This window comes from Gracilinanus agilis, chromosome 6 (genome assembly GCF_016433145.1).
Source record: "Gracilinanus agilis isolate LMUSP501 chromosome 6, AgileGrace, whole genome shotgun sequence".
Lineage (NCBI taxonomy): Eukaryota > Metazoa > Chordata > Mammalia > Didelphimorphia > Didelphidae > Gracilinanus > Gracilinanus agilis.
Window position 1 is genome coordinate 227,453,962 of NC_058135.1, and position 26,100 is coordinate 227,480,061.

The 26,100-nt window shown below is 44.3% G+C and overlaps 1 protein-coding gene across 1 annotated transcript in view; it reads left to right on the forward strand.

Annotated features, from left to right (window-relative positions):
* VPS16 (VPS16 core subunit of CORVET and HOPS complexes) overlaps nucleotides 1–12,496 on the forward strand; it is a 40,826-nt gene extending 28,330 nt beyond the window's left edge. Inside the window, exons 2-24 of the mRNA XM_044680595.1 lie at nucleotides 5,175–5,263; nucleotides 5,432–5,529; nucleotides 5,816–5,944; nucleotides 6,191–6,335; nucleotides 6,558–6,673; nucleotides 6,809–6,931; nucleotides 7,080–7,135; nucleotides 7,265–7,354; nucleotides 7,510–7,604; nucleotides 7,891–7,967; nucleotides 8,593–8,724; nucleotides 8,807–8,934; nucleotides 9,086–9,121; nucleotides 9,221–9,329; nucleotides 9,487–9,621; nucleotides 9,929–10,037; nucleotides 10,398–10,495; nucleotides 10,590–10,697; nucleotides 11,009–11,086; nucleotides 11,395–11,564; nucleotides 11,685–11,781; nucleotides 11,970–12,073; nucleotides 12,222–12,496. Of these exons, the coding sequence (XP_044536530.1) occupies nucleotides 5,175–5,263; nucleotides 5,432–5,529; nucleotides 5,816–5,944; nucleotides 6,191–6,335; nucleotides 6,558–6,673; nucleotides 6,809–6,931; nucleotides 7,080–7,135; nucleotides 7,265–7,354; nucleotides 7,510–7,604; nucleotides 7,891–7,967; nucleotides 8,593–8,724; nucleotides 8,807–8,934; nucleotides 9,086–9,121; nucleotides 9,221–9,329; nucleotides 9,487–9,621; nucleotides 9,929–10,037; nucleotides 10,398–10,495; nucleotides 10,590–10,697; nucleotides 11,009–11,086; nucleotides 11,395–11,564; nucleotides 11,685–11,781; nucleotides 11,970–12,073; nucleotides 12,222–12,366 (2,467 nt within the window). The 3' untranslated portion in view covers nucleotides 12,367–12,496. The remainder of the gene's footprint in view (nucleotides 1–5,174; nucleotides 5,264–5,431; nucleotides 5,530–5,815; nucleotides 5,945–6,190; nucleotides 6,336–6,557; nucleotides 6,674–6,808; nucleotides 6,932–7,079; nucleotides 7,136–7,264; nucleotides 7,355–7,509; nucleotides 7,605–7,890; nucleotides 7,968–8,592; nucleotides 8,725–8,806; nucleotides 8,935–9,085; nucleotides 9,122–9,220; nucleotides 9,330–9,486; nucleotides 9,622–9,928; nucleotides 10,038–10,397; nucleotides 10,496–10,589; nucleotides 10,698–11,008; nucleotides 11,087–11,394; nucleotides 11,565–11,684; nucleotides 11,782–11,969; nucleotides 12,074–12,221) is intronic.
* The last annotated feature ends 13,604 nt before the right edge of the window (nucleotides 12,497–26,100 follow it).

Below are 26,100 nucleotides of genomic sequence, written 5' to 3' on the forward strand. Positions count from 1 at the left end.
TGGAATTCTTCAATTTTGTTGAATGCCCATACTTTCCCCTGGAAATATATAGTCAATTTTGATGGGTAGTTGATCCGTGGTTGCAGGCCCAGCTCTCTTGCCTTTCTAAATATTGTATTCCAAGCCTTACGGTCTTTTAGTGTGGAGGCTGCCAGATCCTGTGTGATCCTGATTGGTGCTCCTTGATATTTGAATTGTCTCTTTCTGGCTTCTTGTAAGATTTTTTCTTTTGCTTGAAAGCTTTTGAATTTGGCAATAATATTTCTAACCGATTTCTTCTCTGGGTCGAATATGGTGGGTGTTCTATGGATCCTTTCGATGTCTATATTGCCCTCTTGTTGTAGGACTTCAGGGCAATTTTGCTGAATAATTTCTTTTAGTACGGAGTCCAGGTTTCTATTAATTTCTGGGTTTTCTGGAAGACCAATTATTCTCAAATTGTCTCTTCTAGACCGGTTTTCTTGGTCTGTCACTCTCTCATTGAGATATTTCATATTTCCTTCTATTTTTTCAGTCTTTTGACTTTGTTTTATTTGTTCTTGTTGTCTTGAGAGATCATTGGTTTCTAATTGCTCGACTCTAGCCTTTAGGGACTGGTTATCGGCTATAATTTTTTGGTTTTCGGCTATAATCTTTTGGTATTCCTTTTCAATCTTGTCATTTCTGGTGTTCAATTTGCTTATCAGTTCATTTGATTTCTGAGCCTCGCTTTCCAGTTGCAAGATTCTACCTTTTAAGCTGTTATTTTCTTGCCAGATCTCTTCCATTTTCCTCAAAATCTCAGTTTTGAACTCTTCCATAGCTTGTGAGGAGTTTTCCTTATTTGAGGAGGGTCCGGATGCTTGTTTGTTCTCCTCCTCTGTTTGCTCGGTTGTCTGGATTTTCTCTGTGTAAAAGCTGTCGAGTGTTAAAGACTTCTTCTTTTTGTTATTATTCTTTCTCTTCTGAACCTCCTGATGCTGATGCTGAGTAGCCATCATTAGCCCAGCAGCTTCTCAGCTTTATCCTCGGGCTCAGTGTCTGTTCCCAATCTATTGGCTCCTGAGGTCTGAATTCTGGTTTTTTCCAAGGTCAAGCCCCCTGGTGGGCCCTCTTGCTTGATCCTCTGCTGGAGGTTTCTTTACAAGTCTCAGGGCGCTGCTTCCACAGTCGTATACCCGTCTGCACTGGTTCCCCACTTAGGCTTAGTTCTGCCTCCACCCACGCCTCTACTCAGCCGGCACTCTGCGCGCCCAGCGTCCTGCTCCGGCGCGCGCGCTCAGATTTCGCGTGCTTTTTATGACTTAATGGGGTCCTAAGTCTTGCTGCTGTCAGGAACAGGTCCCGGAGCTGCTGATGACTCGATGGGTGCCCCAAACTTGCTCTATTTCTTTTTAGCTGGGTTCGGAGCTATAGGTGAGTGTGGAGGGGGTGGGGGTGGGGCGGTTGCTCAGCTCGCGATTGAGTGAGTGAGAGCCCTTTTTAGCCTGGAAATGTCTCGATTCCACGTACCTTCCACGCTGTGCCCTGTTGTGGGGTTCCTCCGTTCGTCTGGACTTGTTTTTATGTCCCCTTGAGGAGTTTTGTGTGTTTCGGTCAGGAGAGGTTAAGAGCTGCTTCTTACTCTGCCGCCATCTTAACCCGGAAGCATCAGTACAATTTTTAAAAACTTACTTTCTGTCTTGGAATCCATGCTGCATATCAGTTCCAAGACAGAAAAACAGTAAGGGGTTAAGTGACTTGACAGGTAGGAAGTGTCTGAGGCCAGATTTTAAACCAGGTCTTCCCAACTCTAGGCCTGGTACTCTATCCACTGTGCTACCTAGGCATCTCAGTCTAATTTTTTTAATGCAATTGTGATTTCATTGTTACTCCTAATAAGCAGACTCCCTTTACTGTGTAGATAGCAGACTTCCACCTATTCTGCAACTTGATTTTAGAATTGTGTGGCCCCCCCCCCGAGAGTTTGTCAGTGATGGTGACCTTTTTAGAGACCAAGTGATGTGCCATACCACGTGTCCCCCTTCTCCCAACTGACTGCCTACCCCCTTACTCCAGATAGGAGAGAGAAGTGTCCCTATTGGGCAGCTGGGCAGAGGGAGGAGCTGGAGATGTGAAAAAAATGTCATCAGGAGTAGTGGAGAGGGGGAGGGGAGCAGCTAGCCCGAGTTCCTCTGCCTTTTTAGAAATGAGCTCTGATGGGCGACAGCTCAAGTGCCCGCAGAGAGGGTTCATGTGTGCCCTCTCTGGCACCACGGGTTTAAGTGATTTTTCTATGGCCATATAGCTGGAAAGTATCAGAACTCCAAACCCAGCTCTTCCTGACTCTCAAACCATCTCTTCCCATTATGCTAGGACCTTCTAAATACAAAATGTGTCCAGATAAATTCAAAGGATTAGGAGAGAGGGGAACATAGCACCTGAAGGAATCAAGAAAGCACCTGTTTGGAGCTGGGCCTACTTGGAGTTGGTGCTTGAACTTAGCCTTCAAGGCAGGGAGATATTCCAGGAGTCAGGGATGAGGAAGGGAAACACTTGGCATGGGGAACTGCTTGCACAGAGATAGAAGAGTGCCATATGGGCAGTGGCTAATAGGCCAGTTTGGCCTGAATGTAGACTGTGAAAGCAATGAATGTGAAATTAGGGTAGAAAAATGGTTTGGAGGCAGATTGGGAAGGACTTTTGATGCCAGAGAGGATTTCGTATTTTATTTGAGTCAGTAGAAAGAAGACACTGAAGCTTTTTGAGCCAGGGAATGATTATTAAATGCTTTGGTAATACCAATTAAAGCTCTGTGGAAGATGATTTGAATGGAGGAGAGATTGGACATGGGGAGACAATTAAGAAGTGATATAGTATTAGGGGGCAGCAAGGTGGTTCAGTGGATAGAGCACCAGGCCTAGAGATGGGAGGACCTGGGTTCAAATTTGGCCTCAGACACTTCTTAGTAGACACCCTGGGCAAGTTTAGCCTAGCCCTTACTTCTTTCCTGCCTTGGAATATGTACTTAGCATTGATTTTAAAATGGAAGATAAGAATTAAAAAAAAAAAAAAAAAAAGAAGAAGTGGTATAGTAGTCAGAAGTAGTGAGAGTAGGTGAAAAGACAAACTCAGGTAATGGCTATGTGAGGGAAGAGAAAGGGGAATAAATGTTAAGAGATGTTGGAGACTATAATCAAATTTGGCCAACAAGGAAGAGTCAGGGATGGTTCTGAGATTGCAAACCAAAGTGACTAGTAGGATAGTCATGCCCTTAACCAAAATAAGAAAGTTTGGTGAAGAGGCAGAATGGGTAGGAGAAACAGTATTTTGAACCAGTTGAGTTTGAGATGCCTCTGGCACCTCAGTGGGCAAATGATGAGCTTGGCAGATAGGCACGAGAGCTGATGGTATGGGTTTATGAATCTTTGTATGTAGTCAATCGTTAAACCCACGGGAGTTGATGGGAATATCAAGAGAAAAGGTGTAGACAGAGAAGAGACTAGGATCCAGGACAGAGCTTTAACTAGAAAAGCAGGAATGTGTCTGATGATCTTGCAAAGGAGGCTGAGAGAACCAGGGGAGAGTAAATCCCCTGAAGACACGAGGAGAAGAGAATATACAGAAAGGGAGAATGATCAGAAGTGCCATATCCTGCAGAGACATCAGACAGTCGTTCAGTGACTTGCCCAGGGTCACACAGCTAGAAAGTGTGTGAGACTAGATTTGAACTCAAGTCTTCCTGACTTCAGAAAGGAGAAAAGAGAGGCTCTGTGGGCAACATGGAATGAATGATATCTACCAGTGCAAGGAAGGAAGGAAGGCGTAGGCTGAGAAACATCTGTTCGATTTAGCAGTTCAGAGATCATTAGTCAACTTGGAGCAGCGAGGGCTTAAGGGAAGTGAAGAAATGTAGACAGTCAGTGAAGAAATGTAGACAGTCAGTTCAGACAGCTTTTTCTAGGAATGTCTGTGAAAGGGAGATCAGAAAGCTGAGGCCTAGAGGGTCATGTGATCTGTGCCGAATCAGCATCATCTGATGTAGTGCCACCACAGATGTAGCTATTCAGAACGGCAGAGGACTGTGTGCTGTTGTCCCATTCGATGTAGGGAGCAACAATTCTCCCCATTTTACAGTGAGGAAACAAGCAAACAGAGGCTCAGTGACTTGCTCAAGGTCACAGGGCAGGAAGTATCTGAGGCACTGTTTGAACTCAGCTTTTCTGACTCCAGGTCCAGTCTTCTCCACCATGCTGCCTCCTCCAGTACCTCCTTATGGAACTCTTGCTTGAGGTCTTCAGAGCTTTTTTTTGAAGCCCTCAGCTGTGTTGGTCCTATTCGAGCCAGGCCGAGATCCTCTATATTACTACCAGGAGTGATAGATGGTGTAGTGGAGAGAGCACTGGGCTTGGCTTCAGGAACCCTCCCGAGTTCAAATCTGGCCTCATACACTTTCTCACTGTGTGACCCTGGGCAAGTCACCAAACCTTTATGAGTCTCCATTTCCTTAACTCTAAAAATGAGGATAATAATGGCACCTCCCTGCAAGGGTTGTTGTGAGGATCAGTTGAGAGGATGATTGTAAAAGCACTTAGAATTCTGTTGGCACATAGTAGGTGCTATAGAAATGCTTATTCCCTTTTCTTAACTCTTCCTCTCCCCCACCTCTCAGGGAAGGCTTTTCTTCTGGCCACAGTTGCTTGCTTCCCTGTATTCGACCCTGGGCAGATCTTCCCCTGACAATAGGACCTCCCCTTGGAGGGCAGATGTGAGTCAACTCTTCTGCCATTCTCCTTGGTATTCAGGCTTAGGTGGTACCTGTCCTTGCACCTAGGTCTCAGCCTTCTGTTCTCCAGGCTTACCTTGCATTCTTTGGACTTACCAAACCCTGCATCCTTTGAAGTTCCCTTTTTTTTTTTAACCCTTACCTTCCATATTAGAATCAATCCTGTGTATTGGTTCCAGGGCAGAAGAGTGGTAAGGGCTAGGCAATGGGGGTCAAGTGACTTGCCCAGGGTCACATGGCTAGGAAGTGTCTGAGGTCAGATTTGAACCCAGGACCTCCTATCTCTGGGCCTGACTTTTAATCCACCAAGCCACCCAGCTCCCTGTAGGAGTTCCTTTTATGAACTCCTGTGAACTTGGTAGTCTCAGAAAATCTTGTCCCCCAGATTTCCTACCATGATACTGATCTTGCCTCTTTTCTGTTTATGCAGGAAGTTTGAGCTCTATACCATGGACTGGGACCTGAAGGAACCACTCAGAGACTGCCTGGTAGCTGCGGCTCCTTACGGGGGCCCCATTGGTACGGGCCATTCTCTGTCCCCTACACAGCCTCTCTTTCCTCCCTTGTGCCTTAGGGGCTTTCTGACTTTCTGGCTTAGGGGAGATTGTGGTCTTGTGAGGGAGAGGAGGGAAACAGGTCTGAGAGCAAGCGCTTTGGGCAGTATCCATGTAATTTCCCTTTTCCCAGCTCTATTGAGAAATCCTTGGAAGAAGGAGAAGTCACCTAGTATTCGTCCATTGCTTCAAATTTATTCATCCTCTGGAGTGTCTCTAGCCAGCTTGTTGGTATGCCTCCCAGCCCCAGGACGGTCCTTGCCCACTTCCCTGTTCTCCACCTGTAGTAATATGGAGCCCCATCCACCCTGCCTCTCCCCACTACATATCTTTGGTTCCACCTCTAGTCTGTCCTGTACATCCCTTGTTGGACTGTAACTATTCAGCATCAGCCCTAGGCTAGGACATGACATCCCTTCCTACCTTCCTTTGGGAGCCCAGGATTCATCCTTTCCTGTACCCTTTCTCCATCAACCTTGTTCACATTCTCTGTGTTCCCCCCCGCCCCCCCATCCAGTGGAAGAGTGGGCCAGTGGTGTTACTGGGCTGGTCAGCAGAGGAGGAGCTGCTATGTGTACAAGAAGATGGCTCTGTACTGGTCTATGGGCTGCATGGTGACTTCCGGAGACACTTCAGCATGGGCAATGTAGGTGTGAGACTGGGTAAGGCCTGGGATTGGGAGGCCAGGACTTTGTTTGTGCAGGGCTTGGGGGGGCCCGCTGGGAGAGGGAATAGCAGAGGCTAGTGGTGCTGGCTGGGGCAGAGATGGACCTAAGGGAGTCCTAGTTGCTACTGTGTTCCATACCCTAGGACTAAATGGATTAGGGGAGGCCTCCAGGCCATCTGAGAGAGAGCATTAGGCAGATAACTGCTTCTCCCTGTCTTACCCCAGGAGGTGCTCCAGAACCGGGTTCTGGACGCCCGAGTGTTCCACACAGAGTTTGGGTCAGGGATTGCCATCCTCACTGGTGCCCATCGTTTTACACTCAGTGCCAATGTAGGTGACCTGAAGCTTCGTAGGATGCCTGAGGTGCCAGGTACTGCTCCCTCTTCTAGATGTCAGGTGTTCTCCACTGAGTGCAGTCTGGAGGTTGGGGAAGCACATGGGGCATGGAGGAGGTGGGCACGTCTGCTTTCGATGGACCACTGTGTGTGGTGTGTATTTGTAGGGATGGATGCTGGGGAACTAGGCCCTACTCCTTTACCCTGACCTCAGCCCCTAGAACCTCAGGGTCCCCCATGCTCATTTTTCCTCCTAGGACTCCAGGCTCTGCCCTCATGCTGGACGGTTTTGTTCCAAGATAGAGTGACCTTTGTGCTTTTAGCTGTTGGTCCTGACCTCTTCCTGTTAGACAATACAGCCTGCTCAGGGGTGGTGAGTAAATAGGATGGACATTTTGACCCCTTCAGGGGCTGTAAGTGCATGCTGGGGAAGGCTGGAGGAAGCAACTCTACCCCAGCTCATTGGCACTTTCTCTCCTCACTCACAACCTGTGTGTCGTGCTTTCAGGTGCCCCCTGGCTTGGCTCCGGGAGTGGGTGGCTTCCTCCAGATGGCTGTGTCCTTCAATTATCGGTACCTGGCATTATTTACTGACACAGGCCATATTTGGATGGGCCTGGCTTCCCTTAAGGTGAGCTATTAAGGACACTCTAATTTCTGAACCTCCCTCCCTGGCCCCGAGGACTCTAGCACATTCTTTAGGGACTGTCTTGGGGGCACTGATGAGGAGGGCCCAGTAGAAGGTAAGGAGCATTAATGGCATCCTTGGCCCACTCCAGGAGAAGCTTTATGAGTTCAACTGCAACATACGAGCCCCACCCAAGCAGATGGCCTGGTAAGGGGATGGCGAGGGTCTGGGGGCCCTGGGATGGCACCTGGAGGGAGGCGGGCTGCTTGCCTTGAAGCCTGGTGTGGGAGGAGCATGAATTTTGTGGCCTATGACATGATGTGTCCCTAATGGCAGGTGTAGCCGCCCAAAGGGCAAGCAAAAGGCTGTCGTGGTGGCCTGGGAGCGACGGCTTCTGGTAGCTGGAAATGTACCTGAAAGCATCCAGTATCCTTGGGGCTCATTTGGGCCAGTTAGTAGAGGAGGACCCCAGAAGGTTGAGGGTGATGGGGACTGCATTTCCCCTCTCTGCTCTGAGCTTTGGGGAGTAGCCTGGCCCTTCCCTGCCCCATTTCCCGGAGCCTTCCTTGACAAGAGCCCAGGTTTGTACTAGATGAGGATTCCTATCTGGTGCCTGAGCTGGATGGAGTTCGGATCTTCTCACGAAACGTCCATGAATTTTTACATGAAGTTCCAGGTGAGGCTCTGTCTCTCTGGGAGGGAAGATGTTGGTAGGGAGAAGGCCCCAGAGCATCTATTGAGAAGTGTGCTGGGGCATCCAAGAGAAGCCAGGCCTTGATGGCAGCCACAGAGAACCAGTAGGAAAAAATAAATCCTGGAGCACAGGGCCCTGCAGGTGGTGGTTACCAAAAACATATTGTCCTGACGGGGTGGAGAAAGGTAGCCCCTGATTACAGGCTGGTCGGGCAGCATTAGCTGGGTGCTGAGGTGCTGCGTGCTTACCATTCCTCCCACATCCACAGTGGCCAGTGAGGAGATCTTCAGGATTGCTTCCATGGCCCCAGGAGCTCTTCTACTGGAGGCCCAGAAGGAATATGAGGTAAGGCCCTGGCGGCCTCTGCCCTCTCCCATGGCCTCCTCCTACCCGTGTAAGTCTTCCTATCTTGTTCTAGGGCTTGTCCTGCCCTCTCCCTCCCCCAACCCTAGCATATAGTAGCCTGATAGACTTCATGCTTGGAGGCACCACAGCATCAGGCCTTGTGCTCAGTGCAGTGAGGGGAAGCTAGGTGGAAGGGACGGTGCCCAGAGGACGAGGCCTCTTCCATTCAACAAGATGAAGGCTGAAAAGACCCAGAAAGGGAATGGAGGCAGAGAAATTACCTCATTTTCCAGACTTTCCTCTGGGTCCCTCTGGGAGCTAGAAGGAAAAAACCTTAGGCTGAAGTCCAGACCATCCTAGCCCACCTCATCTCGCCCCATCCCAAGAACGTGAAGGTGGAAGACTGACGGCTCCAGAGGGTCTCAGTGTGTGAGTTCAGAAAGGTTTGAGCAGATCTGTCACTAGGCCAGACCCTTTCTAAAGGATTCAGCAATCTGGGTTCATCCCTGACCCGTTAGGACGGATGTCCACTGCCTCTGTTCTATCGCTAGCCCCACTACCATGGAGGGAGGCTGCTTCCTAGCCTAGTGTCACTACTCTGGCCCTCTCCCTCTTCACCCTTTAGAAAGAAAGCCAGAAAGCGGATGAGTATCTCCGGGAGATCCAGGAGCGGGAACAGCTGCCCCAGGCCGTCCGGCAGTGTATTGAGGCTGCTGGCCACGAGCACCAGCCTGAAATGCAGAAGAGCCTGCTCAGGGTTAGGAGGGAGGAGAAGGGGACGGTGGACAAGGGGTCAGGAGACAGGGGCTGGCCCCCTCCAACCCTCCTGTCCATCCTAGGCAGCCTCCTTTGGAAAGTGTTTTATTGACAAGTTTCCACCAGACACCTTTGTGCGCATGTGTCAGGACCTGAGAGTGCTCAATGCTGTACGAGACTATCCCATTGGAATCCCTCTCACCTATACCCAGTATCCAAGAATGTGTCGTCCCTCTCCCAGGGGCCAGGAGATGCTGACGTTGGCCCGTCAGGATCCCCTGGAGTGTTGGTGGTACCTCATTTAAAGGGGAGGTGGTGGTGGAGGGGGTCATCTCTCGTTTGGCTCCTTACCTGTTATCCAGATACAAGCAGCTCACCATCGAAGTTCTGCTGGACAGGTAGGGGATGGGGCATTGCCCCCTTTGGGAGATAAGTTGGTTGCTGGGATAGCCTTTCTTCCAGAGGCCTCTTTCCCCCATTTCCTTCCTCACCCCTAGGCTGGTGTTACGGCGACTCTATCCTCTGGCCATTCAAATCTGCGAGTACCTTCGACTTCCTGAGGTTCAAGGTGTCAGCCGCATCCTGGCTCACTGGGCCTGCTACAAGGTAGAAAAAGTCAGGGTCTTTCAGGGAGTCCAAGGAAGCCACCAGGGAGCACCCACCATGAGGTCCTGGGAAATGGGAGAAAGGAAGCAGAGCCCCAGGATGTGTTAGGGGATAAGGGTCTTGATGGCTCCCCTTCAGCACTTCCCCCTAACCCCAGGTACAGCAGAAGGATGTGTCGGATGAAGACGTCGCTCGTGCCATTAACCAGAAGCTTGGAGATACACCGGGTGTCTCCTATTCGGACATCGCTGCCCGCGCCTATGGCTGTGGCCGGACCGAGCTGGCCATCAAGGTCTGAGGGAACTTAACTTTTAGCCCTTTGCTCCCCCATCCATATGTACCCTCATTTCCCCTTGTGTTTCCTTCCTCATGGGGGGAAAGTGGGGTCAGAAAGAGTGCTGCAATTTGGAATCAGAGCACCCAGTTTCCATTTCTGCCCCTGGAGGGCTTGGGGCTCTGCATTCTTGTTTGTAAAGAGAGGAGATGACTAATGTTTCCCTTGTTCTTAGAGAAAATCCCTCATGACTGCCACCTTCCTGCTGCTCCTCGGCTCTGACCTGGGAGCCTAGGTCCGACCTCTTTCTGCTCTGTCCCACCAGCTGCTGGAATATGAGCCCCGCTCTGGGGAGCAGGTGCCACTTCTGCTGAAAATGAAGAGGAGCAAACTGGCCTTGAGTAAGGCCATTGAGAGCGGGGACACTGACCTAGGTGAGGACAGGGGGCGAATCATAGGAGGGGACCTGAGAGCCAGACTGTGCTTCAGTTCCCTCGAGGTTTGCCGATGGTAACTTGAGGCAGGAAGAGATGGAACAGGGCTGGACTGGCCTCTTTCTACCTCCTCAAGCTTCATTGACTCCCCTCTGGTTCTGGCCAAACTCTTATTCCAGGGCTCCTGAGTCCTTTATCTTTGGGGGGCTTCTTTGTTTCCTTTCCCGAGCTACTAGAGTCCCATGTGAGGCATTTGTCCAGCTCTCCTGTTGTGCCCAGGAGAGGCTGGGGCCCATGTGTCCCCACCCCAGGCCTCTCCTGCGGTGGAGGCCTCCATCCACTGCCCTCTCTTGGCCTCAGTGTTTACAGTTGTCTTACACCTGAAGAACGAACTGAATCGTGGAGATTTCTTCATGACCCTCAGGAACCAGCCTGTGGCTCTGAGTCTGTATAGACAGGTGCGTGAGAGTGAGTGAGGGGCAGGGGTGGACCATGTTTATAGTCAGTCTTGATCGGCTCTGCCTAACATGCTTCACCCTGATGCTTACCCAGTTCTGCAAGCACCAGGAGCTGGAGACACTGAAGGATCTTTACAACCAAGATGACAATCACCAAGAGCTTGGCAACTTCCACATCCGAGCCAGCTATGCTGCTGAGGAGGTCAGGGGACCCTGGGCTGCACTGTGGCAAAGGGCCAGGGAAACAATAGGCATCTCTGCTGGGTCCTCGGCTCCCAGAAATGAGGCCCGCCCAAGCAAACCCCCTGGGATTTGTCAAGAAGGCCTCTTCACCCAGGCAGTCAGGGAGAGTTAACTTGCCGTGTGGCCAAGAGAATAACTGAGGCACAGTGGCGAGGTCTAGAGAAGGTGAAGCCTAGATGAGGCTGGGCAGCAGGGTTGGGGAATGCGGTCCTTGGGGAGCAGGAGGAGGAGAAGGAATTGCTCTGAGCTCATCAGCCTTTTCTCCTACAGCGGATCGAGGGCAGGGTAGCAGCCCTTCAGACAGCAGCTGACGAATACTACAAGGCCAAGAATGACTTTGCTGCTAAGGTTTGCTGCCTTGCTCTCCTCCCACCCCTAGACTCCTTCCTCTAACCCCACAGCCCTTTGCTCAGGAAGTTGGTTCCAGTGCTGACTGTGTCACAGACTTCCTGTGTGAACTTGGGCGTCTCCGTGCCTAGACTGAGTCTCCTCCTCTAAAATGAAGGGCTCAGATGCCCATGATGCCCAGAGTGGGCCCTGCCCTCGGAGGCACCTGGCCTTCCCCTTCTCATTAGTTTCCCCTCATTCCACACACACACACATTCCACACCCCCTTTTCCTTCTCCCCCATGGAACTCTATCTCTGCCCCTCCAAGGCCACAGAGGAACAGATGCGACTCCTGCGGCTGCAGCGGCGCCTGGAGGATGAGCTGGGTGGGCACTTCCTGGACCTGTCTCTGCATGACACAGTGACCTCCCTCCTCCTCAGTGGGAGCAACAAGCGTGCTGAGCAGCTGGCTCGGGACTTCCGAATCCCTGACAAAAGGCATGACTGGGGCGGGGTCTAGACCGGGTACTGCATGCGCCTCCTCCAGATCCTGGGTCTTACTCTTGCCACCTTCTGGCTGCCAATCATCTTGTCCATTGCCCTTTCCTCTTGCCCCAGGTTCTGGTGGCTAAAGCTGACTGCATTGGCCGATCGGGAGGACTGGGAAGAACTAGAGAAGTTTTCCAAAAGCAAGAAGTCACCCATTGGATATTTGGTAAGGAAAGGCCTCCCAGTCCCTCATGCTTTCCTCCCCAAACCTGGAAGAGACTTGTCCTTCCTGTATCCCCACAACTCAGAGAGCCTCCCACAGGGTAGGGGGTGGCTAAAAGGATCCTGCTCTGGAGAAAAGCTGGGCCTCACAGCTAAGCTCTAGTAATGACTTCCCTGCCCTTTCTTCCTGAGCCCTTTGTGGAAGTGTGCATGAAACGACACAACAAATTCGAAGCCAAGAAGTTTGCTGCTCGAGTGAGCCCCGAGCAGAGAGTCAAGGCCTTCCTCCTCATCGGGTATGCTTTGGGGAGAAGCCTGGAGGGAGAAGGGGAGGAGGCCAACCTGGCAGAATATGGTGGGCAGTCTGGGCGTCTCTGTGACTTCCTAAGAGGCTGCGGGTGGGTGGTCTTCCCCCACCATCCCTTCTTCCTTTTTCCACTTTAGGGATGTGGCTCAGGCTGCAGATGTGGCCATTGAACACCGGAATGAGGCAGAGCTAAGCCTTGTCCTGTCCCATTGCACTGGGGCCTCAGATGGAGCCACAGCTGACAAAATTCAGCGTGCTAGGGCCCTGGCCCAGAGGAAATGAGGAGCCTCCACTCACTCCAAGCCTCTCTCAGAAGTAGCTTTGGAGAGGGAGAGGGAGCTGGGACTATGGGGACCTGGTTGGAGCAGAGCATGGCTGAAACTGTAAATAAAGTCTAAGTTCTTCCTCCTCATTGCTTTTCTCCTGCCTTGACTGCTTGCTGCAGGCCCTCAGGGAACTGGAATCACTGGCTCCTTTCCAGATCAGAGAGCCTGTCCAGTCCCTCCACATGCACACAGCTTGTCTTGTGCATCCCAGATTGTCTTGGGATTCCCACAGACTCTTCTGCATCTTCACTAGCGCTGCTCCATTCGCTTCTTAGCCTCAGTTTCTTTATCTGTGGTGCAGACATGATGATGTTCAGATGACTAAGTGAGGTCATGTCTGAAAGTGAAAAGCCCCGGAGAAATGTCATCTCATTTCCTAGAGTGCACCAGGGCTCGTCCCTGAGCTCAACTGGTTTCTGGGAGTTCCCGTCTTTGTCCCAGATCAGACTCACCAGGCACTTCCTTAACTGTCACCAAGCAGAGCTCCTGACAGACAGCCCTATTGTTACTTTTACCTCCTTTCCCTTTGTCCTGCTCCTATTCATTAGAACCCGATTTCCTCTGTGGGTTCAGTGCAACCAGGCACAATAGATGACCTTTCGGAAGAGAAAAGTCTTGAGGGCTGGAGGAGCCTGGGAGGGGATGTCCCCAGCTATAGACTGGGTAGGCCTGATGGGCAGACAGCATTCCTGAGGGATGGAGGAAACCTGGATCCCCAGCATCTCCCTTCCCCCTCCTCACCAGTGAAGGCCAGTCCCCAGTGCTTCCAGCAGATGGCACTGCTGTCCCAAGGATTTCCCTCACTAGTGGGGTTGAGTCTCTGTCTCCCCCTTGAACTCTCTCTGGAGGGATCCCATCCCTCCCTCTGCAGGTGTTGGAAACATTTCTTAAGGAACTCTTCCCCCAAAGAACCAATCCTGGGAGACACTGGCCTGACCCACCTCTCCTAAGAGAAAGTGAGACCAAAGGAGGAGATAAAGATAAGATTTGTTGAATGATGGGCCAGAGGTCAAGTTAAGTAAATTCTTTGAATTGAAGAGAGAACCAGAAACCTCAGTTGATTCTTAGTGGGTGGGGGTGGATTGATGGATACACCATTCCAGGAAGCCTATTGAGCTGGGTGAACTGGGCTTATGGGTGGAATGAATTCCCCTGGAAAGCACCTGGAGACCTACTTAGAGGGTCCTTAGACTTAGAGAAGATTCCAGGTCTTTCCTCTTAAGCAATGTTTGCTGTCCTGGAGATTCTGAATGACGGCATCTGTGGGGATGGCTGTCCATGCCTGTGGGGGCAAGTACACATGCTCCCATTCCTGTTTGCAAATGTAGCATGAGTTCATATCTATGTGTATGACTATGTGTGCTGTGCATGTCTGGATATCTGCATTTGTCTTGGGCATAATGGTTCTGAAGTGTTAACTGAGAGTGTGAAGCTGACATGCACCGTTATATTTATAATGTTATACACCTGTACAGGGGAGAGAATGCCAGGCCTAATAAAGGCAGGAAGGTTCATCCTTCTGACTTGAAATCCAGTCTCAGACACTCCATGTGCCCTGTGCCTGGGCAAGTCACTTAATCCTATTTGCCTCGGTTTCTTCATTTGTAATGTGAAATGGTAAATCATCCAGTATCTTTGCCTAGAAAACCCCAAATGAGGTGATGGAAGAATTGAGTGACTAAAACAACTGAACAACAGTGGAGTGTGAGAAATTAATATTGAACTGGGATATCTTTTGTGAAATAATCTCCCCTTTAGTCCCCCTTCCCCAAACAGTTTGATAGTTTGATTTTTAAGATTAAAACAGTTTCAACCCCCCATCTCTCCTCCCCCTGGGCTATGAAAGTAGGTTGGATCTCCCTTCTTTTGTTAAGATCTTGTAAAGAATAACAGGATTTAGGGCAGGGCTGAGCAGCCACTTGACCCACTTGAGAGATTAGGTAATGAAATCCACAAGCTCCAGGCAGCCATTTTGGACTGCAGTGCTCCAGCCACATGATGAGGAGGAGGAGGAGACTTGTTGTGTCCTTAAGAACCACCTCTTCCTGTGATGAAGCAATGAGGGAGGAGCTGGGGGTCTCTTAAGTTGACCTCACAGGAAGTCTGTTCTCTCTCCCTCTCTATCCTCCTACTTTCTCTCTTTCCTTCTGTCTTCCCCTCTCTCTGTCTTTCTCCTCTCTGGCTCTCCCTCTTTCTGTCTCTTTCCCTCTTCCTCCCTCTCTCTTTGTCTCTCCCTCTTTCTGTCTCTATCTTTCTCCCCTTCTGTCTCTCCCTCCCTCTCCCTTCCTCCCTTTATTTCTCCCCTCTCTCTTCCCCCTCTTCCTTTCTCTTTCCTTCTCTCTCTCTCTTCTGCCCCTCCCCCATTTCTCCATTGTAAAATGAGAGGATTGAGCTCAATGACCTAGATTTGTATTGGTGAACCTAAGGCACACATGCCAGAGGAGGTTGCTCCCTTCCCCCTCTCCACATGTGTCTGAGGACATTTCTCATGTGACCACCCTTCTTGCCCACAGCCCAATGGGAGTGCTTCCTCCCTCTCTTGTCTGGAATAAGGTAGGGGCTCACATGTGGCATGTGAGTGTAGTTTGGGCACTCAGTCTCTAAAAGGTTCACCATCAGTGACTTATGGGGTCCCTTTTATCTTGATCTGTATGATTCTACAATAAATAATTAGTAGCACTTGGATTTGAACCTAAGAACTCTAAATACTAAATATACTCTGCCTTCCATAACACCCCAGAATTCCTCAGATCCGCTTCCCTTTCCCCAGTCAATATCCAATACTGGATAACTCCCTGCATTTGAATTCTTTACTCCCAAGACCTTTAGAATGGCTAGAGAACAAGTTGAAACTTAAATGGTTGACATCCATTAGGAACTCGGGTTCTTCAACCTTGACCGAGTCCATTTTTCTCTTATGTGGCTTCAAATTCATCTCCAACACTTTGAGCCTCACCTTTTTTTTGTCCTGTTCAGGAGAGATTCGCTTTTCTTTTTTTTTTTCTATTTATAAATTTTATTTTCTGTTTTTCTGTTGACTTTTTTGAATAGCAAAGCAAAATTTTCCTTTTTTTCCATATTATTCATTTTTGTAAGTGAATAAATGTGTAAAACCAAAACCCAAATAAACATGTAATAAATCATGTTTCCTTCTACATTTCTACTCCAATAGTTCTTTCTCTTAAGTTCTTTAGAATTATCCTGGATCATTGCATTGCTATTAGTAGCGAAGTCTATTACATTGGATCACCCACAATGTTTCACTTTCTGTGTACAATGTTCTCCTGGTTCTGCTCATTTCATTTTGCATCAATTCATGGAGGTCTTTCCAGTTCTTTTCAAAATCATCCTATTCACCATTCCTTATAGCACAATAGTATTCCATCACCATCATATACCACAATTTGTTGTCATTCCCCAACTGAGGGATATTCCTTTAGTTTCCAATTTTTTGCCACCATAAAAAGAGCTGCTATAAATATTTTCCATTTTTTTAAAGTCTCTTTGGGATACAAACCTAGTAATGGCATTGATGGATAAAAAGGGTATGCACCATTTTTTAAGTCCTTTAAGCATAGTTCCAAATTGTTCTTCAGAATGGTTGCATCAGATTGCAACTCCACCAACAATGTATTGTAAGGGTTAAATTGGGGTTTTGACTAAATAAGAGAGTTATAAATTCAATATTGTGGTCACTGAATTCAAAATATTATCCCTAAGCCAGAAAAAACTTAGCAACTTTTATTTATAACAAGGAAGAGAAAGAGTTGAAGTATGAAATGTAGGAGGAAAAGAGGGAAAATGTTGCCTGGCCTACCCTAAGTGCTGATCCAATGAAATTCATCTCCCTGACAAAGTTCCAATCTCCACAAAGTTCTAGTCTCCATGTGGAAGTCCAAGCTGATCACCAGCAAGCTGATACAGGATCCAAAGAAGTCTCTCCATGGAAATCATGCTAAAGGGAGTGTCCCACCAAAGTGCCAACATCTCTGCAGAGCCACCAAGGCAGGAATCTCTCCAAGCCAGAAGTCCTGGTGGTGTCTTCAGCCAGGGTCCCACCAATGCAGCCTCCTCCAAAGCCAAAGCAGGAATCTCCACAACCAGTCTCTCCAAACACCAGGAAGGGAATGCCTGGAACCATTCTCTCCAAATGACAGGAAGGGAATGAATACTAGACCCTGTTGGTCTCTTTTTATACCCCCTTTTTCCACCACCACTTCCTATCACCACTCCTTCTTTACAGATTGTCTTTCAGTTTGCTTAGCATTGCCCAAGGGGAGGAGGGGGAAGTGACCTTTGGAGTTGTCACTTACTCTAGTGATTCCTGAACTCTCCTATTTAATGATAAGTAGGGGGTACAAAAGTTCTTGATCTGATTAGCTAAAAATAGGCAAGAGGAGAGTTAATCCTATCTTCACAGTATTAGTGTCCCTTTTCCCACACTCCCTCCAACATTTATCATTTTCCTTTTTTGTCATATTAGCCAGTCTGATAGGTGGGAGATGGTACCTCAGAGTTGTTTTAATTTTCATTTCTCTAATCAGGAGTGATTTAGAGCATTTTTCCATATGACTATACATGACTTTGATTTCTTCATCTGAAAAATGCTTTTTATATCTTTTGACCATTCATCAGTTGGAAAAGTGATTTTATAAAGAATAAATTTGACTTAGTTCTCTATATATGAGAAATTAGTCCTTTATCAGAGATACTTGAAAAAAAAATTTTACCTAGCTTTCTGCTTTCTTTTTAATCTTGGTTGCCTTTGTTTTGTTTGTTTGTTAAATTTAATTTAATCAGAACTATCCATTTTACATTTTATAATGCTTTCCCTTTTGTTTGGCCCCAAATTCTAGGTAGGCTACTCTTTATTTCTCTAATTTGTTTATGGTATCTCTCCCTTTATGTTTAGATCAAGCACCCATGTTGACCTTATCTTAGTATATAATGTGAGATGTTGGTCCATTCCTGGTATGAGAATTTTTTCTAATATTCTCAACAGTTTTTGTCAGATAGTGAATTCTTATCCCTAAAGGTTAAATCCTTTAATTTATAAAACAGTAAATTGCCAAACCTAATCTTAGAGTAGGGAAGGTGTATATTTGATTCACACAAAGGAAAAAGTGTGTATAGAGGAACCTCCTCAGCAGTTTGGGGGTAATGGAGAAAATAGCTAAGTCTGAGAGGTGAGATCAAGAAGAGTTTTCACATCTTTGGTAGGGAAAACAGGGTGGCCCTGACAACATAGTAGGGCAACAGACAGTGTAAGACATGCTCCAAGAAGGGCAAGGTCAGCAGCAACCAGCCCAGAACCCTTTGTGTCTATGCAAAGCATCAAGAGATAGCCAGCCACAAAGACCCCAGATTCAATTAAGATCATCCCCTTCTCTCTCTGCCCTTGGGTCTTGAAAGCAACTTTAATTCAACAAACATTTAAGTACTTACTGTCCAAGGAAATAAAAAATACTGGAAATTCCAAAGGGTATTTGTGTGGGAGGGTAGGGGGAGTCTCTTCCCTTAAGGAGCTTAAATTCCACCAAAGAAAAACATGTACACAATCACACAAAGAAGATAGACAAACTCTGGAAGTGTGATAGAGAATGATAACTAGATGCCCTGCAGCTGGCACCTGAAGAAAAGTGAGGATTCCCTGAGTAGAGGTGAGAAAGGAAAGCATTCCAGATTTAAGACATGAGGTCTTGAAATAAATTGGTGGCTATATGAGGGTCCTTTTGACTTTGGGATGCTCTAACTCCATACTTCTTACTTCAGGCCATTTGCCTTGCCCTTCATAACTGGGGTGCAAGAGAAGGAAGGCAAAGAGGGGACGAGAAACAAAACCAACATTGAATGCCTCATCTCCCACTCCCTGTGGTTGGTAACACAGAGGACTTTCATGTGGAGTGGGCCAGGGATTAAAGCCTGACTTTTAGGGTGGACAAATGGCAAAGGTAACCAATGCTTATTCAGAAGCATGCAGATGATAGAGAAGGAGATGGGAGTGGTGGTCCCTTACTTGGACCAGACCCTTATTTAGAGCCTCTTCCCTACAGGTTGGCTCTGTAAGGGATGCTTAAGGAAGTCTAGGCTGGCCATTGAACTGATGGTTCCAACCTTATGGTACAGAGAGTTAGGGAAGGGCTTTGCTGAGAATGGCCCAGTTCATCTCTCTGTAACATCACTTCCATTTCTATTTGTATTGTTCCATGTCATAAAATCACAGATTTAAAGCTAGAAGGGACCCTCAGAGTCAGTAAGCCCAATTCTCTCATTTTACAGATGAGGAAACTGAGACTCTAAAAGGGGCTTTCCCAAAGTCACACAGTTCCAAGTAATAAGTAGCAGAACTACTTTTGCCTTCACACCTAGGGTCTTGCCACCATTTTTTGCCTTCTTTGCCCAATGGCCATGTCATTCTCTCCATGTAAATTTCTCTCTCTCTAAGTGTGCCCCGGTATGTCTGTTTATCTCAGTAGTTCTCTCTAGATCTGTCTGTGTATTGATATCTATCTCTGTGGGTTTGTCTCACTCATTATGTCAGACTCTTGGTATCTATGATGAAATTATAAAATTTCAGTAGATTGAGAGCCAGGCCTAGAGACAGGAGGTCTTGGGTTCAAATGTGACCTCAAACAATTGTGTGACCTTGGGAAAGTCATTTAACCCTGATTGTCTAGCACTTCTACCTGGGAACCAACATTTAGTATTGATTCTAAGACTAAAAGTAAGGGTTTAAAAAAACATTATTTTGAGGAATCCTTAGGCTTTACCAGACTGCCAAAGGAGTCTCTGAGACAAAAAAAAAAAAAAAAAAAAAAAAAAGTGAAGATCCTGTATTCTAGAAGAAGGAGTTATACAGTGGGTTCTTTGGAGAAAGAAAAGGATTTTCTGCACAAATCATTCATTGTTTCTTCATTGTTTCATTATTAGAGAGCAAAGCCTATGAGTTATTCATTCTCATTATATCACAGGATAGGAAGAGGATTCCTGATTCAGCAGCCCATCAAAGTAGGTTTAGTATGGGGAATCTAAACTACAGTACAAGTTTTGGGGAGATGTTAAAAACCATGAAAAAGAGGGACAATAAAAGATTCCCCCAATAACACCCAACAATCAATCTCCTAAGGGAAGTTAAGTGCCTTGTTGCTGTTCTTAAGGAGCTCAAAGTCTAATGAAAGAGACATCATGCAACTAACTATATATACAGGATAAATGAGAAATAATCAACAGAGAAAAGGTATTAGAATTAACATGGTTGGGGCAGTGGCTTAGTGGATCAGGCCTGGAGACAGGAAGGTCCTGGGTTCAAATGTGATCTCAAGACACTTCCTAACTGTGTGACCCTAGACAAGTCACTTAACCCCAATTGTCTAGTCCTTATTACTCTTCTATGTTAGAATTGATACCTAGACAGAAGGAAAGAGTTTCAGGGGCAAAAAAAAGAAAAAAGTAACAGGGAACCACTAGTATTTAATGAATAGGGAAGCTATAAGGAAGATAGATTGAAGAGAGAAGAGATTCAAGGTAGAGGCTAAATAGGATTTATTGCAATAGATCAAGCAAGAGACAGAATGACTAGGGTGGTGGTTGCAGGGGTGAAGATGAAGGGCCAGATATAAGAGGTGTCGTGGACATAGAGATAAATAGAAGCATTTGATAAATGATTGGATCCAAGAAATGAGGAAGAATAGGAAGTTAAGGATGATACCAAGGCTGTGAATCTGAGTGAGTAGAAAGATGGTGGTGCCCTTGACAGAAATAAAACAGTCTGGAAGAGAGAGTAGAATTTGGGGGAAAGATTATTATTATTAATACCAATAACAAGGATAATAATTAGCATTTATGTAGTGCCTTAAGGTTTACAAATTACTTCATAAATGTATCTCATCTTATCCTCACAACAATCCTTGGAAGTGGTTGCAATTATTAACTCCATTTTAGAGAGGAAACTGAAGTAGAAAGAAATTAAGTGACTTGCCCAGTGTCACAAAGCTTATAGGTATCTGAGGATAAATTTGAATTCAGATGTTCCTAACACCTGTGGTACATCTATTGTGTATGTATTTGATGATTCAGTACTAAAACTTGGAGGAAGAAGAATCTAGCAATAAGGAAACACTGGTGGCTCTGGGGGTCTGAAGTACTGCACTCAATCCATTTTCCTAAGGGGTTTATCTGCTCTGGATTTGTGGACAGGATATGAACTGGGCTCTGCCTTTGGGGAACCTGACCTCTAATGGGAAGACTTGGGCTCTTTTTCCCCCTCATATTCTGTAGCTACTTCTTCTTGTTCTAGTTCTCCTCCTTCTCTTTCCTCCTCAAACTGTTACCTTCTGTCTTAGAATCCAGAAAAGCAGAAAAGGGATAAGCAATTGGGTTAAGTGACTCGCCCAGCTAGGAAGTGTCTGAGGTCCCATTTGAACCCAGATACTTCCATCTCTAGACATAATACTCTTCTCTTTAGCTCCTTAACTTCCATAATGTCCTCACACCACCCTTTCCCAGGCACTGTGGAGACAAATTATTTAAAACTTAGGTTCTGACTCATACCCAGGGACCCCTCAGAGTAGGGAAAAGGAAATTGCTCAATGCACAATATATATCAGATCTAGAGATATTTTCTGCACGCACTAGAAATGCTCAATGTAACAAAAGATAGTACAGACTGCAAAACAACTGAAAAAAGTTTCTTTTTTTATAACTACTTTTAATTTATAATTTATATATATTTATATATATATGTAATAATTTATATCTTAATTTATAACTACTGTTTATACACCTTGGGAGGTTGATGGTAAACCACATCAGAATCTAAGAACATCAGACTGCCTAAGGCAATCTCTTTTTTTTTTAACCCTTAACTTCTGTCTTAATTATTTCTTTTAATTAAATTATATTTAAAAATTAATTCCTTTTTAAAAAATTTTTGCCTTTGACAATTCTTCTTTCTTTTTTTTAGATTTATTCCAACATCTTTTTTTCTTTTGCTTTGCAAAATTTATTTTTATTAAATTTTTAAAATATTTTTCCATGGTTACGTGATTCTTTTTCTCTCCCTCCTCTCTTCCTTCCCACCTCCTAGAGCTGGAGCTGACAAGCAATTCCACTGACTTATGCAGGTGTTATCACTTGATACCTATTTCCATATTGTTCATTTTTGTAATAGAGTAATCTTTTAAAACCTAAACCCCAAGTCATATACCCACATAAACAAGTGATAAATCATATGTTTTTGTTCTGCATTTCGACTCCCACAATTCTTTCTTTCAATGTGGACAGCATTCTTTCTCATAAGTCTCTTGGGATCGTCCTGGATCATTGCATTGCTACTAGTAGCAAAGTCAATTACATTTGATCATTCCACAGTGTTTCAGTTTCTGTGTACGTTTTCCTGGTTCTGCTCATTTCTCTCCACATCAGTTCACAGAAGTCTTTCCAGTTCATATAGAAATCAAGCAGTTCATCATTCCTTATAGCACAATAGTATTCCATCACCATCATATACCACAATGTGTTCAGCCATTCTCCAGTTGATGGACATCCCCTTGTTTTTGTATTCTTTGCCACCACAAAAAGAGCTCCTATAAATATTTTTGTACAAGTAGGTCCTTTTCCCTTTTTTTATGACTTCTTTGGGATGTAGACACCCAACAGTGACATTACAGGATAAAAAGGTATATGTGAGTTTTTAGCCCTTTGGCCATAGTTCCAAATTACCCTTCAAAATAGATAAATCAGTTCACAACTCCATCAGCAATGAATTAGTGTCCCAATTTTGCCACATCCCCTCCAACATTTATCACTTTCCCTTACTGTCATATTAGCCAATCTGATAGGTAGGAGGTGGCACCTCATAGTTGTTTTAATTTGCATTTCTCTAATCAAGAGTGAATGAGAACATTTTTTCATATGATTATTGATAACTTTGATTTCTTCCTCTGAAAGTTGCTTGTCCATTTCCTTTGACAATTTGTCAGTTGTGGAATGGCTCGTATTCTTATAAATTTTACTCTTTAGATTTGATAAATTAGTCCTTTATGAGAAATTTATAAAATTCCCCCCCCCCAGTTTGTTGTTTCCCTTCTAATTTTGCTTATATTTGTTTTGTTTACACAAAAGCATTTTATTTCGATATAATCAAAATTATTCACTTTACATTTTATAATGCTCTCTTCCTTCTGTTTGATCATAAATTCTTTCCTTTTTCATAGATCTGCTAGGTAAACTATTCTATGTTTCCCTAATTTAGTTGTAGTATCATTCTTTATGTCTAAATCACATATCCATTTTGAACTTGTTATAGGATATGAGATATTGGTCTGTACCTAGTTTCTGACATACTATTTTTTAAATGTTCCCAGCAGTTTTTATTAAAAGCAGTGAGTTCTTATTCCAAAAGTTGAGGGTCTTTGGGTTTATTGAACATTAGGCTACTAAGGTAATTTATCTCTATATGTTGTGTACCTAAACTATTCCATCAATCTACCATTCTGTTTCTTAGCTAGTACCAGACTGTTTTAATGATTACTGATTCATAGTACAGTTTGAAATCTGGTATTGTTGTCACCTTCCTTCACATTTTTTTCATTAATTCCCTTAATATTCTTGACCTTTTGTTCTTCCAGATATATTTTGTTATTCTTTTTAGGTTCATAAAATAATTATTTGGCAGTTTGATGGTTATGGCATTGAATAAGTAAATTAATTTAACTAGCATTGTTATTTTTATTATATTAGTGTGGCCTATCCATGAGCAATTAATATTTTTCTATTTATTTAGATCTGACTTAATATTTTTCTATTTATTTAGATCTGACTTATGTGAAAAGTTTTTTTATAATTGTGTTTATATAATTCCTATGTTTATCTTGGCAATATTTTGTATTGTCTAGGGCAATGATGGGCAAACTATGGCCTGTGGGCCGGATGTGGGCCCCCTGAAATGTTCTATCTGGCTGCACAGCATTATTCCTCATCTGATAAATACAATGAGTAGGGTACAATACAATGAAACTTTGAAAGAGTTGCCTTAGAAGCAGACTGACAGATGAGCATTTCCTTTCCTTTGGCCCCCTCTTTAAAAAGTTTGCCCATCACTGGTCTAAGGTTATTTAGAATGGAATTTCTCTTCCTAGCTCTTGCTGCTGAACTTTGTTGGTAATATATAGAAATGCTGATGATTTATATGGATTTATTTTGTATCCTGAAATTTACTAAAGTTATTCATTATTTCAACTAGTTTTTTAAGATTCTCTAGGATTCTCTAAGGATTCTTTAAGTATATATCTGCAAAGAGTGACAGTTTAGTTTCCTCATTGCCCACTTCCTTCAATTTCTTTTTCTTTTCTTATTGCCAAAGCTAGCATTTCTAATACAATATTAAATAATAGTGGTGATAATAGGCATTCTTACTTCACTCTTGATCTTATTTGTAAGGCTTCTAACTTATCCCCACTGCAGATGGGGTTTTAAGTAGGCACTACTTATCATTCTAAGGAATGACACATTTATTCCTGTGCATTCTAGTGTAGTGTTTTTAATATGAATAGGTATTGTATGTTCTTAATGGCTTTTTCTGCATTTATTGAGATAATTATGTGATTTATGTTAGTTTGGTTATTGATATGGTCAATTATGCTGATAGTTTTCCCAATATTAAAATAGCCCTGCATTCCTGGTATAAATCCCACTGGGTCATTGTAAATGATCCTTTTATTATATTGCTGTAGTCTCTTTGCTAGTATTTTTGCATCTATATTCATTAATGAAACTGGCCTATAATTTCCTTTCCCTACTTTTGGTCTTCCTGGCTTAGTTATCAGCACCAAATTTGTGATATAAAAAGAATTTTGTAGGACTCCTTCTTCATTAGTTTATATAGTATTGGGATTTATTGTTCTTTAAATGTTTGATAGAGTTCACTTGTGAATATATCTGACCCTGGGAATTTTTTCTTAGGGACTGTATTATAGTTTGTTCAATTTCTTTTTCTGAGATGGGATTATTTAAGTCTATTGCATCTTTTGTTAAACTGAGCAATTTTTATTTTTGTAAATATCCATTTCACTTCAGTTGTCTAATTTATTGGCATTTAACTAGGCAAAATAGCTCCTAATGATTGCTTTATTTCCTCTTTATTGGTGTTGAATTGGTGGCTCTTTTCATTTTTGATATCGATTATTTTAATTTCTTCTTTGCTTTTAAAAATCAAATTAACCAATTTCTGGTTATTTTATTTGTTTTATTTTATTATTTGGCCTGTTTTAATTGTTATTTTATAAAATGTTAGGAGGAAATTAGAAAGTTATATGTTTAATGTAGGATAACACTCAGGCTGTCTCTAAAGAGCTGAGAGTTCCAACCATGGAATGAAGGGAAGAAAACTGTTTTCCTTGAGGACTGTGGTCAAGACTAAGACAGGGAGAGGGCTGCTTTTACCTGTCCCTGTGGAGAGCCCAAGGAGTATGGTTTTATCACAGAGAAGGAAGACCTGCCAGTGAAAGATCAAGTGAGCAAAAAGATCTAACTGGGGTGGTAGACATCCCAGTCTGAGACAAGCTCCTTGATTTAACTTCCTGGATTTACTTTGCTGTGAACCTGTTTTCCTGTACCATCAAGAGGAGCAAAAGTAGACAAAACTCTGTGAGAGACTCAGTTCCCTTCCAGCCTGTGATAGAGTCTGTTTTAGAGCAGCGTAGTCTCTAACCTATCTCCCAGCCCAAGTGTTGGTCTTTTAGTGATTAAATTTAGTGTGGCCTCTCCCCATTATCCCTAACTCCTATAGTCATTATTAAACCTATGTTTATAAATCCTTTTGTTCTAGTATTACTCAGTTATTTGTTGATTTCATAGACTCCCTGGCTAGGTGGATCAGTGTTGGAAGTTGGTATCAACTCCCAATCTCTGAGTTCTCAATCCTTGAACTCTGTTGTATATTGTATTTCCCCAACTTGTTAGGTCCCAGTCTATTGTCCTGTCTGTTCTGTATCCTTCTCACCCTTTCTCTGAACCCAGATAATATATGTTACCTAACGGAGTTTTCACCATTAGAAAAATAAAGACTTTTAGTCTTTTTTATTAGTTCAATGAATCTCTTTCAATTTTATTAATTTCTCCATTAATTTTTAGGATTTCCAATTTAGTCTTTACTTGGGGATTTTTAATTTGTTCTTTTTCTAGTTTTTTTAGTTGCATGTCTAATTCATTGATCTGCTTTTTCTCTATTTTATTAATATAAACATTTAGAGATAGAAAATTTCCCTTAATTATTGCTTTGACTGTGTCCCATAAATTTTGCTATGTTGTCATTGACATCCTCCTTAATGAAATTATTATTTCTATAATTTGTACTTGGACCCACCTCTTTTAGCACTAGATTGTTTAGTTTACAATTAATCTTTTATTTGTCTTTCCATGGATTCTTATTTATTATAATTTTTATTGTGTTATGATCTGAAAAAGATGCATTTATTATTTTTCCTTTTCTGCATTTGGTTGTGAAGTTTTTATGTTCTAATGTTTGGTCAGTTTTTGGGTAGAAGCCATGTACTGCTAAAAGAAGGAGGGTTACTTTCTATTCCGATTCAATTTTCTCTGGAGATCTATTAGTTCTAATTTTTATAAGGTTTCATTCACTTCCTTTAATTATTTCTTGTTTATTTTTTGGCTTGATTTATTTAGATCTGAA